We start from the raw sequence: 15565 nt of genomic DNA, 5'->3' as shown, positions 1-15565 counted from the left end.
CAAACGGGGGCACTATTTGAAAAAAGAAAAAACGATCAACACTTAATGGGGGCATGTAAGTAAAGCTATGTTCTTAGTTTACATTTTTTTTTTAGGTGAAAGGTCCTCTTTAAGGCCTCATGCACACGAATGTGTACCGGACCGTATACGGAACCATTCAATTCAATGGGTCCGCAAAAAAAAAAACGATGTTACTCCGTGTGCATTCTATTTCCGTATTTCCGTTCCGCAAAAAAACAAAACACATCCTATTATTGTCTGCATTACGGACAAGGATAGAACTGTTCTATTAGGGGCCAACTGTTCCAATCCGCAAAATACGGAAGGCAAACCGACATCATCCGTATTTTTTGCGGACCGCAAAATACATACGGTCGTGTGCATGAGGCCTAAGAGGACGTTTGCTATGACAGGCCTGGGAGCCTTCACTTCTATTGCTTCTATTAGGCTGACAGAAATAGCCGAGCCAATTGGAAGCCTGCGATTTTGCTGCAAGGGCTCCAATCAGAAGACAGAGGGAGCCCCTCCTACTAACTGCCTAGATGCCGCAGTTGCTACTGACCACGACATCTTGGGGGGGGGGGGGGGGGGGGGGTGTTAAATGACCAGAGGTGGCGTTATCTCTGGGTGTGAGCTGTATTACAGAGCTGACACCCACCACGTATGGAGCACGCTCAGCTCGTGAACCCGCTCTACGCTTGCGCACCTCAGATGTACAATTACGTCCGGGTGCGTGAAGGGATTAAATTATGTCAGGCCTCCTTTAATTCCAATACACCTTGTACCGCAGCCAAGTCTAAGCATTGCATCGAAATCCCAACGCGGCTGGAGAGGGTTAAAAAAACTACACGATCAATATCACTGCAGCCGTACAGACTCCAAGCCACCATGTTAATTATCCCACAGGGTCAACAATGTAAAAAATAATCTAGATTAAAAAAATATATATAATAACCAAAATTCTTGTTCTTTGCTCATCCACTTCCCAAACCGTGTAGTAAAAATGTATTAAAAAGTCTCAAAACTACAACTCGTCCCACAAATAACAAGCCTCATACTGCTCTAATGACGGAAATGTAAAAAAAATAAAGATATGGGGTCTCTAAAACGGAGCCCTCAAAGTGAACGAGGGAGCACGCTCCTTCACTTTGGGGACCCTCTTCTAGAGATCCCAGAGGTGCCACCAATGTCTCCGATGAAGAACCATCCTAGTTTGGGCACAATAATACAGGGCAGTGTTATACTGACAGGTGACCCGCTAGGTCCTGCCTCCAGTACCCCAGGCCTAGGGGGTCATGGTTACACCCAACACACCCCATTGCTGGGTCACAGTGGCACATATGGAGCCCTCTCCCTCTGTAAAGCCACGGTCAGGATCAAACAGCTGACCCCTGCTGTAGCTGGCGCAGGAACAGCTTCTGAGACTGCGCTGTGGGGAAGGGTTAAATGTACCGCTGACATGGTGGCGATTTAGGCTCTACTGCGTATTGCGTTGCCCTACATAGGACGTCGTCCATGGCACTGTCCACACACACGGAGACATCACAACATATTTTTATTTAGAGCGACATAGTGCTGCATCAAACAGAGACAGTTCTCATAGCAGCGAGACGTGTCACAGTCCGCGTCACCCGCCTATGTCCTCAATACTGAAGAAGCGCCCTCCTGTTCCGGCTACAAATACTTCCCTAGACCTAGAAGCGTTCTGCTGGAAAATGTCAATGGATTAGAGTCGGGCCTCTCTTCGCTCCAGTCTTTAGTTAGTAGTTTTACTCCCCCACCTCCCTCCTTGGTGCCTCGTACAATATATGAAGAGCCCCTGCTTTTCTAGCTGCGTCTTCCCCTATAGCTTGCTTCAATGCCACCAGCTCCTCTCTCCGTAGACCTAACCCCAGCCCCCCCTCAGCTCACAGACTGACGCTCCTGTTATGTCTGAACATCCCTCCGCTCGCTCTGCCCCCTCCTCGCTCTTTGCTACTCTCGCCGTCCTCGGGTTCTGTGTCCCTTCCATCCAAGCTGGTCACGTCGCTCAGACCCTTCAAGTGTTCCACGGAATCGCTCTTCTGCAGATCGGATGCGATGGTCTGCAGGCTGATGAGGGAGACAGTGTCTGCCAGTGGGCCCTCTTCCCCTTCTGGCAGGGAGGCGGGGGCTTCGGCTCCGAGAGGTGGGGCCCTAAGCGTTAAAAGAGGCCCGTGTGTGCGGCGGGCGTGGATCTCCTCGCTTATCAGCTCCAAATTACGCAGTGTGCCGGAGTATCTCAGCTTTGACTGCGACACTTTGACTTCCAAGGAGGTGACCCGAGCCTTGTGTTCCTGGAAGACAATCAACAGTCCCTTGTGAAATCCAGTCCTGGCCTAGTCCCGCTCGCACAGCTGCAGTTTGTTACAATCCTTCGTAAGCTAAACGCAGCAGCGACACATAGTAACAAACTTCAGCTGTGTGAAAAGTATAATAAGGTTATTCCCATCTTCCCATGCCATAACTGATTGGCGGGGGCCAGACCACTGGGATCGTCCCCTATCCTGAGAATGGAGGGGCCACAGCGGTAGATCAGAACTGCCTCTTTTTGAGTTTTTCCACCTATCTGTGCAGGAAAACGCAGCACTGTCCGGGCGCTGCTCTGCATGGGAAGTGAAGGGGCCACGGCACGAAACTAAAGCTGCACCCCTGAATTATCAGCATCCTGGGGGGGTTAAAGAGTTTGGCCACCCACTGATCAGAAAGTGATGCCTTTACGTTACAGGATGGGTGTATGCCTCTAAGGCTACATGCACACAACCGTATGTGTTTTGCGATTCGCAAAAAAAAATAAAAAAACGACATCCGTATGCCATCCGTTTGTCTTTTTTTACGGATCCATTGTAACAATGCCTAAAACCCGGGGCTATGGAACGGACATACTGATGCGGACAGCACACGACGTGCTGTCCGCATTTTTTGCGAACCCATTGAAATGAATGGGTCCGCATCCGATCCGCAAAAAAAAAAAACAGAATGGACACGGAAACAAAATACGTTTGTGTGCATGTAGCCTGAGTGTGTAGAGACTTTAGCTTCTGAATGCAGATAAGAATGTTCCCATTCACTGACAGCAAGTCGAGATCCTGAAGTATGTTAGAAAGTTTTGATGCCAACTAAAAGGGGTTCTCCGGGAATTATTAAAATAAAATCACTGAAAATGGCCGCTGCCCTGTTCGCACGCACAAAACCCGTCCTAATACAACAGCTGGATGGGTCACATGAGAGCAGTGAGCTGAAGCGCTCATTAGGCTGACGCGCTACACGGCGACACCGGTACAACTACACTGCAACATGTGTTGCGTGACATTAATGTCGCACAACACTTTTTATAATGATAGTCTATGGTGTCGCATAAAAATCCATCTTGTACGGATTTTTTGCGACTGTCGTGTCGCAGTGCGACAATATAGACTATAATTGTAAAAGTTGTCGCGCGACTTTTGTGCGAGTAGCCCTGGCCTTATTCTGGCTGTCATGAATTACAAAAAATACATACTGCTGATATCAGTGTGTGAAGGGAGTAAAGTGGAAGTGCAGAGCGGACGGACAAGGAGGGGGGGGGGGGGGGGGATGTGGCACTTGTATGCGCTCTGCCACGTTACCAAACCCCCCACCCGTCCTCTGTACTTTTACTTTGCTCCCTTCACACATAGCAGATATCAGCGGTATGCAATATTGTAATTCATGACAGCCGAGACAGCGCCTCAGCTCACTGCTTTGATGTAACCCAGCCAGCCTTGTCATTAGGACGGGTTTCGTGTGCGCTAATAGGGCAGCGGCCATTTTATTTCCCCTGATGCTTGCCCCCTAGAGAAAACGGGCCATTATAAACAATGAAAACTATTTGGCAGTATATTTATAATAAAGTCATATTTAGGTATTTTCAGTAATTGTATTCATTCCCGGATAATCCCTTTAAGCTTGACTGGATGAGCCCTTTAAAACCATGTTGTAATGTAGTGAGGCTGCATTGTACGGACGTTCCAGTCACAGATCGCCAAGTCCGGAATGGTCACCGAGAGGCTTGGATTGTATTTTGCACAGATACAGGATGAGCGGCGGGCGTATAATGGCCTTGTGGTTTAGTAGGTAAATTGCATTTTCCTCCTGACTGCCAAGCGGTGTACGGCACCTCCGAGCAGCTTCACTGCCAGCCATAAACAGCGGAGCCCCCCACGAGGCAGCGGGCGCTCTGCTCTACTTATCTGCCCTACTCTCAGGAAGGCGGCACCATACAACAGGAGTCCAGACTGACGTCTAAGGGAAGGAATATATACGGAGAATACTCCCACCTCCTCCGACCGCTGTAGACAAATGTGCACAGCCTGCAGAGTTAGGGTCGTCCTCTCCCCCTTCTCTTTTGCTGTGTGACCGGGCTCTTCCTGGTGTGATGTCAGAGCTGTGCTGTGTGTCCTGAACCAATCAGATGTCCCCACACCCCTCCACCTCATGTCTTACTGAGGATCTGCAGCCGCGTCCCCCTCCTCCTCATCTACCTCTTTACTATGCTTTAAGCACTGCACAGAAGCCAGGTGGAATCTCTGCTTGCTGTCAGTGAAAGGAAAACATTTCTCTCTACATCCAGAGGTTGAACACCAGCCCTGATCATGTCCAACTAACACAACATGGCCGGGAGAGAGCGAGCTGTAACACTGTAACGGGTGGTGCCAGCTTTGCATCCATATCTTGAACGTGGAGAAGAACGGAGACTAAAATCAGAAAAGGCTAAAATATTCAGGGAGTTAATAAATTAGCCATTGACTGAAGGAACGCCTCCGTCCGCAGGAGGCACCTCCCTCATCATCGTCACTCACCTCTAACACAGTGTTGAATTGTGCCTTCAGTTCAAAGTAAGGACGACTCTTCATGATGACGCGTTTCAAGCTCTTCTGCAAGGTCTGAACTTTGGCTTCAGCTTCGTGGCACTGACGGGTCACTCTCTGGTGCTCGTACTCACTGCGCAGCCGCTCCTCCTCAGCCTCGTTCACCTGGTACCAGGGGACAGAAGAAGGAAAGTTTCCAAGTTGTTGGGGTTCGGCCTGGGGTTATGATGTTCTACACCCCAAAGCTTTACCTGCCTCAGAACCAGCTCTTCAGAGATCCCCCATACTATATCAATAGTAATAAGTGAGAGAAAGTGGACTTCTTGTGTTTTGTCTTGAAGACGTTTGGTTAGTCATCAGGGTTAGTTTTCAGCCAGTCAGATGACCAGTGAAGTGACTAAGAGAAAACACAAGAAGTCCAGCTGCTCTGACTTATTACTGCTGATACACCATGACCTGGATGAATGAGAACCCTCACAGACATCACCCAGTGGGTTTTCCCTGCTTGTAAAGCTGCAGGTTTAGAGCTCAGTGGGTGTTCCCTGCTTGTAAAGCTGCAGGTTCAGAGCTCAGTGGGTGTTCCCTGCTTGTAAAGCTGCAGCTTTAGAGCTCAGTGGGTGTTCCCTGCTTGTGGGGATGCAGGTTTAGAGCTCAGTGGGTGTTCCCTGCTTGTAAAGCTGCAGCTTTAGAGCTCAGTGGGTGTTCCCTGCTTGTGGGGATGCAGGTTTAGAGCTCAGTGGGTGTTCCCTGCTTGGGGAGCTGCAGGTTTAGAGCTCAGTGGGTGTTCCCTGCTTGGGGAGCTGCAGGTTTAGACGTCAGTGGGTTTTCCCTACTTGTGGAGCTGCAGGTTCAGAGCTCAGTGAGTGTTCCCTGCTTATGGAGCTTCAAGTTCAGAGTCCAGTGGGCATACCCTAAGACACTGCTTCCTCCGTCTCCCTCCTTTCAAAGTCCTAACCTGTGAGCCTGTGTCTCCTCCTTCCCTCACACAGCAGCTCAGAAGGAATATATAACGTCCTGTGAATACCGCAAACCTGCTCTGACCACTGAGGCCTCACTGGGCGGCGCCTGGGGAGCAGTGGCCCTCCGGGGGATGGGCGGCGCCTGGGGAGCAGTGGCCCTCCGGGGGATGGGCGGCGCCTGGGGAGCAGTGGCCCTCCGGGGGATGGGCGGCGCCTGGGGAGCAGTGGCCCTCCGGGGGATGGGCGGCGCCTGGGGAGCAGTGGCCCTAAGGAGGATGGGCGGCGCCTGGGGAGCAGTGGCCCTCCGGGGGATGGGCGGCGCCTGGGGAGCAGTGGCCCTAAGGAGGATGGGCGGCGCCTGGGGAGCAGTGGCCCTAAGGAGGATGGGCGGCGCCTGGGGAGCAGTGGCCCTAAGGAGGATGGGCGGCGCCTGGGGAGCAGTGGCCCTAAGGAGGATGGGCGGCGCCTGGGGAGCAGTGGCCCTAAGGAGGATGGGCGGCGCCTGGGGAGCAGTGGCCCTAAGGAGGATGGGCGGCGCCTGGGGAGCAGTGGCCCTAAGGAGGATGGGCGGCGCCTGGGGAGCAGTGGCCCTAAGGAGGATGGGCGGCGTCTGGGGAGCAGTGGCCCTAAGGAGGATGGGCGGCGTCTGGGGAGCAGTGGCCCTAAGGAGGATGGGCGGCGTCTGGGGAGCAGTGGCCCTAAGGAGGATGGGCGGCGTCTGGGGAGCAGTGGCCCTAAGGAGGATGGGCGGCGTCTGGGGAGCAGTGGCCCTAAGGAGGATGGGCGGCGTCTGGGGAGCAGTGGCCCTAAGGAGGATGGGCGGCGTCTGGGGAGCAGTGGCCCTAAGGAGGGCAGGCTTTGAATCTGAACATATTACAGAGGAGGAGTGCACGCTCCCACTCTCTATGCCGCCCTATAGCTGCCCTCCCGCTCTCACTTTGCAGGTGGCGTGGTTCAGCATTTCTTGCCAGGTCGGGTCCAGCCTGTTCTTGTCGGCGGTGACCCCCTGCTCTGCGACAAACACCATCTCCCGTGCTGCGGAGTGCATGCTGACCGCCCTCTCGTACCGCAGAGCTGCGCTGTGTGTGTCCTGCTGGGCCTGGGAACGGAAAATGACAAATGTAAAGTACTTAAATCGAATCTCCTCATTGTCCCAATTATCTTCAGCTTCTGTGACATTCCACATTATACTGGAAACCAGTGGCGGATTATCAGACTTTCTGGATGAACAGATGCCAGATTACTCTCCACTGTGCAGCTGAATGCAGGCTACTGCTTACCGTTATCAGCCCGGGGAGCGGCTGGCGAGATCTGACGATGCAGAAAGGAGTCGATGAATATTTAATTTCCATTTATCATCTCTAAATATAAACCTCCCCGACCCCCCCCCCCCCCGCCCCCCGCCCGCAGCAGAGCGAGTGCTACCTCCTTGGCCAGTCTCCGAGCTTCATAGTACGGCCTGGCCTTCTCGATACAAGCCCCGAGCTGAGTGGCCAATGTGTTCAGGCGTCTGGTGGACTCGGTCAGTATGCGGCGGTAGGCGGTGCGGGCATCCTGCAGGGGGCAGCGTGTAACACGTCAGTGCTCTTTAGGCGGATACAGTGACATAGAAGGACGGAGCGCGGCACTTACATCCAACTGCAGCTCCAGCAGGTTAATCTCCTCGCTTGCCTGGTTCAGACGCTCCAGTTCCTCCTGAGGAGCACAAGACAGAGAATCAGCGGGGGAGCAGGGGGGGGGCAGGGGGGGGCAAATCAATTCGGAAACATTTTAATTTAGCCGAGGAACTTCATTAAAGTGCTCCACCCTTTTCTACCATTACTGATTTGGGTGGAGGATGGGAAAGGGCTGACAACCTTTAGTGGCGCCCCCTTGGAGATTAGCCCTAGTCTAGGACCCTCCCGGCTCAGAGAAGGCTGGGCACCAATGTCCTCAATTTCGGGACAATAAAAGAATGATTTCGGAACTATTGAATCGCCCCAGCACCTGCTGACCCTTACACGGCAGCTGTCAGCAGTTTTGTACCTATGACACTGGCTGACCTGTTACATGTGCGCTTGGCAGCTGACGGCATCTGTGTTGGTCCCATGTTCATATGTGCCCTCGTTGCTGAGAAAAATGATGTATTATATATGCAAATGAGCCTCTAGGAGCAACGGGGGCGTTACCCTTACACCTAGAGTTCTTTAACTGTTTCGATACCAACATTTTGATTAGTTTTCAATACCATAAAAAAGTATTGCGATACTCCATACCATTCGAAAAAAATAAAACGACAAAAAAAGCCGCGTGCATTCCGCATTTTATGGAACGTCCGGCCCATAATCGAACAGTCCGATCCTATTTTTGGGGGAGACAAGGTGACAAAAAAAAAATTAAAAAAAATGTTGAACCGCGCAGTTTTTATTTTACATTTTTTTATTTTACGGCGTTCACCGCATAGGAGATATTTTTAACATATAGAAGATATTTTTTTTTAACAGTTTGGACTTTTCGGACGTGGCGATATGTAATTCTTTTTTTTTTTTTTACAATTTATTTATTTATTAACTATTTCCCCCCTTAGGGGCTAGAACCCTTGTCCTATTCACCCTGATAGATCTCGCACTCTCCCTGCTGCCCTGTACACACAGCAGCAGGGAGGTCACCATGGCAGCCAGAGCTTCAGTAGCGTCCTGGCTGCCATGGTAACCGATCGGAACCCCAGGATTACCCTGCTGGGGCTCCGATCAGAAGCTGCCACTGCCACCAATTAGAGGAGGTGAGAAGACCCTGTGGCCACTGCCACCAATGTTTTTAATACTGGGGATGGGGGAGAGCGCACTGCGCCACCAATGATAATTAACGTTTAATATACAAGTACAGCCGGCGGCAGAAACACATTGCCGGCACAGGAGCGCTGACAGGGCGCTGCGATAAGCGGCAGTTAACCCCTCAGGTGCGACACCTGAGGGGTTAATTGCTGTGGCTCGCAGCACCCTGTCAGAGGCAGGGTGCCGGCAATGTGTTTCTGCCGCCGGCTGTAGTTGTATATTAAACGTTAATTATCAATGGTGGCGCAGTGCGCTCTCCCCCATCCCCAGTATTAAAAACATTGGTGGCAGTGGCCACAGGGTCCCCTCACCTCCTCTCATTGGTGGCAGGGTCCCCTCCCCGCTCTCATTGGAGGCAGCAGCACAGGCAGGAGGGAGAGACTGCTTCCTTCTTCCCTGTGCTGCTGAGGGAACATGGCGCGCTCAGAGCAGCGTGCTCCATGTTCTCTGATACTGGGCTGTGCAGTAGCGCAGCCTAGTATCGATAAGGCTCCATTCACACGTCCGCAATTCTGTTCTGCATTTTGCGGAACGGAATTGCGGACCCATTCATTTCTATGGGGCTGCACGATGTGCTGCCCGGTTCTGGAAATGCGGACCCGCACTTCCGGGTCCACATTACCGTTCCCGAAAAAAATAGAACATGTCCTATTCTTGTCCGCAATTAGGCATATTCTATTATAGTGCCAGGGATTTGTGGTCGGCAGAATGCGGAACGCACATTGCCGGTGTCCGTGTTTTGCGGATCCGCAAAACACACACGGATGTGTGAATGGACCCTTAAAGACAAATCCCGGTATCGATAAAAGTATCGACTGGGTAACGAAAGTTCGATACCCGAAATGACCCCAGGGCCACGTACCCTGCACTTTGATTGACGGGGCCTGGCGTGATGATGTTTATACTGCCTGGCGCTGTCCAGCAAAGTGCGCAGCAGTTCCAGAGAGGGCAGAGCCTCTAGGAGTAATGACAACGCCCCCGTTACTCCTAGAGGCTCATTTGCATATATTAAAAGCTCATTTTTCTCAGCAATTTGGGCACCAACACAGATGCCTTCAGCTGCCGGGCGCACATGTACCAGGTCAGCCGGCGTCATAGGGACAGAACTGCTGACAGACGCCCTTTAAGGTAACATCTGCGAGGACGCCCCCTCACACCGGTCCCTGCGCTCAGGACCTGACATCTCCCTCGTCCATTAGGAGTCACTGAATTATGCATGGCGGATTATCCTCCTTTCCGTCGTCCACCTCCTGTAAGTGTCGACTGAGAGGTAAAGCAAGGCGGTGATGGAGGAGCTGACGCCTAAACGTCGCCCAGTCCCCGATGTATAGGAGCGGCGTTATTAGTCTCTGGTCACATGACTTATTCAGAAGTGCACCCTCCCTCTCCACTGGATGATTAGGGGCTAGTTGGCGGGCACATGTGTATCTTATAGATGCCCCTGCTTGGCACTACGCCTACTTGGGGGCAGAGTGCCAATCCCAACACACATCTCAGTTGGCGCCGACTCCATTTTGACATCAGTGGGGTCCCAGCGGTCAGACCCCGGGTGATTTTTCATCCTCACAGCCATATATACCTGTATCCTGGGGTCCAGCTCCTCCTCCACTTCACCCTCATCCTTCCTCGCCTCGCCGGGGCCCTCAGGTGCTTTCTTCTCAAGGCTCTCGCCGAGTCCTGCCAGCTCCGCATGGATGCTCTTGTCACCCTCTGCGCCAGGAGTGGGAAGCCTCTGCTCGCGGGGGAATCCCTCTGTGACCTCCATAACCGGACAGCTCAGCCGCGCATGGTACCACGAAAACTGCAAAACAGCGTCATAGAGGAGCGTTACCGACCGCCGGGCTATACCGTACACAGCACAGAGCACACTCACCGCTGCCCCCACTCCGCTCAGCAGAGCACAGAGCGCACTCACCGCTGCCCCCACTCCGCTCAGCGGAGCACAGAGCGCACTCACCGCTGCCCCCACTCCGCTCAGCGGAGCACAGAGCGCACTCACCGCTGCCCCCACTCCGCTCAGCGGAGCACAGAGCGCACTCACCGCTGCCCCCACTCCGCTCAGCGGAGCACAGAGCGCACTCACCGCTGCCCCCACTCCGCTCAGCGGAGCACAGAGCGCACTCACCGCTGCCCCCACTCCACTCAGCGGAGCACAGAGCGCACTCACCGCTGCCCCCACTCCGCTCAGCGGAGCACAGAGCGCACTCACCGCTGCCCCCACTCCGCTCAGCGGAGCACAGAGCGCACTCACCGCTGCCCCCACTCCGCTCAGCGGAGCACAGAGCGCACTCACCGCTGCCCCCACTCCGCTCAGCGGAGCACAGAGCGCACTCACCGCTGCCCCCACTCCGCTCAGCGGAGCACAGAGCGCACTCACCGCTGCCCCCACTCCGCTCAGCGGAGCACAGAGCGCACTCACCGCTGCCCCCACTCCGCTCAGCGGAGCACAGAGCGCACTCACCGCTGCCCCCACTCCGCTCAGCGGAGCACAGAGCGCACTCACCGCTGCCCCCACTCCGCTCAGCGGAGCACAGAGCGCACTCACCGCTGCCCCCACTCCGCTCAGCGGAGCACAGAGCGCACTCACCGTTGCCTCCACTCCGCGGAGCACAGAGCGCACTCACCGCTGCCCCCACTCCGCTCAGCGGAGCACAGAGCGCACTCACCGCTGCCCCCACTCCGCTCAGCGGAGCACAGAGCGCACTCACCGCTGCCTCCACTCCGCTCAGCGGAGCACAGAGCGCACTCACCGCTGCCCCCACTCCGCTCAGCGGAGCACAGAGCGCACTCACCGCTGCCCCCACTCCGCTCAGCGGAGCACAGAGCGCACTCACCGCTGCCCCCACTCCGCTCAGCGGAGCACAGAGCGCACTCACCGCTGCCCCCACTCCGCTCAGAGGAGCACAGAGCGCACTCACCGCTGCCCCCACTCCGCTCAGAGGAGCACAGAGCGCACTCACCGCTGCCCCCACTCCGCTCAGAGGAGCACAGAGCGCACTCACCGCTGCCCCCACTCCGCTCAGCGGAGCACAGAGCGCACTCACCGCTGCCCCCACTCCGCTCAGCGGAGCACAGAGCGCACTCACCGCTGCCCCCACTCCGCTCAGCGGAGCACAGAGCGCACTCACCGCTGCCCCCACTCCGCTCAGCGGAGCACAGAGCGCACTCACCGCTGCCCCCACTCCGCTCAGCGGAGCACAGAGCGCACTCACCGCTGCCCCCACTCCGCTCAGCGGAGCACAGAGCGCACTCACCGCTGCCCCCACTCCGCTCAGCGGAGCACAGAGCGCACTCACCGCTGCCCCCACTCCGCTCAGCGGAGCACAGAGCGCACTCACCGCTGCCCCCACTCCGCTCAGCGGAGCACAGAGCGCACTCACCGCTGCCCCCACTCCGCTCAGCGGAGCACAGAGCGCACTCACCGTTGCCTCCACTCCGCGGAGCACAGAGCGCACTCACCGCTGCCCCCACTCCGCTCAGAGGAGCACAGAGCGCACTCACCGCTGCCCCCACTCCGCTCAGAGGAGCACAGAGCGCACTCACCGCTGCCCCCACTCCGCTCAGAGGAGCACAGAGCGCACTCACCGCTGCCCCCACTCCGCTCAGAGGAGCACAGAGCGCACTCACCGCTGCCCCCACTCCGCTCAGCGGAGCACAGAGCGCACTCACCGCTGCCCCCACTCCGCTCAGCGGAGCACAGAGCGCACTCACCGCTGCCCCCACTCCGCTTAGCGACGAGGAATGGCTTTACCATTCCTTAAAGGGGTATTCCTATCTCCACATAAAAAGCCATAAACGTCTGCACCCATCTCTGGGACCCCCGACCTCGTCCTGGCTGTATGTGGTCGGGCTGTGTTATGTCGCTCCCATAGTCCCGACCACCTACCGCCAGGACGAGGTCGGGGGAAAACCCCTTTAAAGGGGAAAATTCCCCCCAAGTGTGACCCGAAATCATCACCGATTGTCAGGACCCCCTTCCCCGTCCTATACGCAGTCCTGGCTCTATTCCCTGCACATTACGAGTCCTCTTCATAAGCCCCACCCCCATTGTTACTGGTTGTCACTAGCGACAAAGTGGACAGAGCGACAATTACCCCCAACAGTAACAACTACTACCACCCATCAGATCCTCCGCTGACATCCCATGACACCGCCCTCATCTCCCACCCAGGACAGATATATTGGACCCGGGAAACATGATTTAAAGGGGAGCTCCACTGTGCAACAGGACAACGATCTACAGAATCTCCGGAGTCCCCCTGTAAATACTTTGCGCTGATTCTCGGCGACATCAGGGTTTCTTCTCTAAAGCTAAATTCTGAATTTTGCACGAGCAGTGCATTGTGGGAGCTCCGAGCGCAGTCACATGACTGCCAGTGGGTGGGGCTAAATTGCAGCAAAATCATGGGAGTCATTCGCTGCCGCAACTCCAGACGTGACGGCGCTAATAAATTACTGAACAGAAAGACTGGATAATAAAAAGAGTGCTCCAAGATCTCTGCTTGCTGTCAATGACTGGTAGCACTCTTCATTTACATCTAGAGCATGAAAGTCTCCTGTTACAACTGAATCCAAAGTACACAATCCTCTGTGATCTACACAAGCAGGACGAGGGATTCCGTTTACTTTATGCACTGATACATTGTAACAAGCGACTGCTCTCCAGCAGGCGCTGTAAGCAGGGGGCGCGCTCCCCGTCAGGCGCTGTACACAGGGGGGCGCGCTCCCGGCAGGCGCTGTACACGGGGGGGGGGCGCGCTCCCGGCAGGCGCTATACACGGGGGGGCGTGCTTCCCGGCAGGCGCTGTACACGGGGTGGCGCGCTCCCCGGCAGGCGCTGTACACGGTGTGGCGCGCTCCCCGGCAGGCGCTGTACACGGTGTGGCGCGCTCCCCGGCAGGCGCTGTACACGGTGTGGCGCGCTCCCCGGCAGGCGCTGTACACGGTGTGGCGCGCTCCCCGGCAGGCGCTGTACACGGGGGGGCGCGCTCCCCGGCAGGCGCTGTACACGGGGGGGGGCGCTCCCCGGCAGGCGCTGTACACGGGGGGGCGGCGCGCTCCCCGGCAGGCGCTGTACACGGGGGGGGGGGGGGCGCGCTCCCCGGCAGGCGCTGTACACGGGGGGGGGGGCGCGCTCCCCGGCAGGCGCTGTACACGGGGTGGGGCGCGCTCCCCGGCAGGCGCTGTACACGGGGGGGGGGCGCGCTCCCCGGCAGGCGCTGTACACGGGGGGGGGGGCGCGCTCCCCGGCAGGCGCTGTACACGGGGGGGGCGCGCTCCCCGGCAGGTGCTGTACACGGGGGGCGCGCTTCCCGGCAGGCGCTGTACACGGGGGGGGGGGGGGGCGCGCTTCCCGGCAGGCGCTGTACACGGGGGGGGGGGCGCTCCCCGGCAGGCGCTGTACACGGGGGGGGGGGCGCTCCCCGGCAGGCGCTCCCGATGTAGTGGGAGTGGCCAGTATTTGTGGGTGGGGCTCCTGAGCTCCTCCTGTTACATCTAGTCCCCCTGATGACAGTATCACACAGGCGGCTCCTCTGTTCTGGGCCTGCACTGTACTACTACAGCTGGGCTGCTGGGACTTGTAGTTCCTCCATGGAGCCATGTTCCCGGACAGGGCCCAGCACTGGCAGGCCGAGCCCCAGGGAGCACACTAGGGGCCCCTGCCCCGCCGGGCCCCGCTCACCCAACACCAGTCACATGACACGGACAATACACCCACCTGCGCCTTCTTCTTAGGCCATCCTGGGATAGACCACCCGCTGTGACGTCACGGAGCTGTCAATGACGTCACAAAGACCCCCAGCGCAGCCTTGTTGTGCTTGTTGGTCCGGTTGCCTGGGGTCTAGGCGGCGCCCGGTGACCCGGAACCGGAAGCTGAATCAGGGGTCCTTCCGTACGACAAGATGGCGGGGCGGGCTGAGCGACGGCGTCCGTACGGGAGAATACTGAGCAGTGCGCGCCCTGCTGCTATGGAAACGCAGCATGGCCCCCCTGTTACCATGGAAACCGCTCGCCAGGTTTTCTAGTTCCTAGCAGCCGTCACCTGAGAACAGCAATGGCTTCATCTTCCCAGGAGCAGCGCCACGGCCGTGCACAGGATGCGTGTGGTAGTGCAGCCGGGGCCATTCACTTCAATGAGGCAGAGGCGCGGGCTGGAAGGAAGCAGCCATTACTGTCATCCTGGGCAGACCCTGACCTGTCTGTGGAGGAACCACAAGTCCCAGAATGCCTACCGGATACTAAAGCTGTACATGAGCATTGTGCCCGAACCTATCCTGTGTGATACTGTCTGCTGAGCTGTGTATCTAATCCTATCCTGTGTGATACTGCCTGCTGAGCTGTGTATCTAATCCTATCCTGTGTGATACTGCCTGCTGAGCCGTGTATCTAATCCTATCCTGTGTGATACTGCCTGCTGAGCCGTGTATCTAATCCTATCCTGTGTGATACTGCCTGCTGAGCTGTGTATCTAATCCTATCCTGTGTGATACAGTCTGCTGAGCTGTGTATCTAATCCTATCCTGTGTGATACTGATTGCTGAGCTGTGTATCTAATCCTATCCTATGTGATACAGTCTGCTGAGCTGTGTATCTAATCCTATCCTGTGTGATACTGCCTGCTGAGCCGTGTATCTAATCCTATCCTGTGTGATACTGCCTGCTGAGCCGTGTATCTAATCCTATCCTGTGTGATACAGTCTGCTGAGCTGTGTATCTAATCCCATCCTGTGTGATACAGTCTGCTGAGCTGTGTATCTAATCCTATCCTGTGTGATACAGTCTGCTGAGCTGTGTATCTAATCCTATCCTGTGTGATACTGATTGCTGAGCTGTGTATCTAATCCTATCCTATGTGATACAGTCTGCTGAGCTGTGTATCTAATCCTATCCTGTGTGATACTGCCTGCTGAGCCGTGTATCTAATCCTATCCTGTGTGATACTGCC

General features: G+C 55.9%; 1 protein-coding gene across 1 annotated transcript; it reads right to left on the bottom strand.

The window, feature by feature from the left end:
• Window positions 1–1538: 1538 nt before the first annotated feature.
• Window positions 1539–14501, bottom strand: SH3BP5L (SH3 binding domain protein 5 like). The gene is made up of 7 exons (XM_044268383.1): window positions 14339–14501; window positions 10199–10420; window positions 7439–7501; window positions 7232–7360; window positions 6744–6905; window positions 4839–5012; window positions 1539–2315 (listed from the first exon to the last, which is right to left on the bottom strand). Exons 2-7 carry the CDS (start codon window positions 10382–10384, stop codon window positions 1908–1910), a joined length of 1122 nt encoding a protein of 373 aa, XP_044124318.1. The 5' UTR covers window positions 10385–10420; window positions 14339–14501; the 3' UTR covers window positions 1539–1907.
• Between the last annotated feature and the right edge of the window lie 1064 nt (window positions 14502–15565).

The sequence above is a fragment of the Bufo gargarizans genome, chromosome 9 (assembly GCF_014858855.1).
Source record: "Bufo gargarizans isolate SCDJY-AF-19 chromosome 9, ASM1485885v1, whole genome shotgun sequence".
Classification (NCBI taxonomy): Eukaryota; Metazoa; Chordata; class Amphibia; order Anura; family Bufonidae; genus Bufo; species Bufo gargarizans.
The sequence above is the reverse complement of the archived record's forward strand: the minus strand, read 5'-3'. Positions and strand labels throughout refer to the sequence as shown.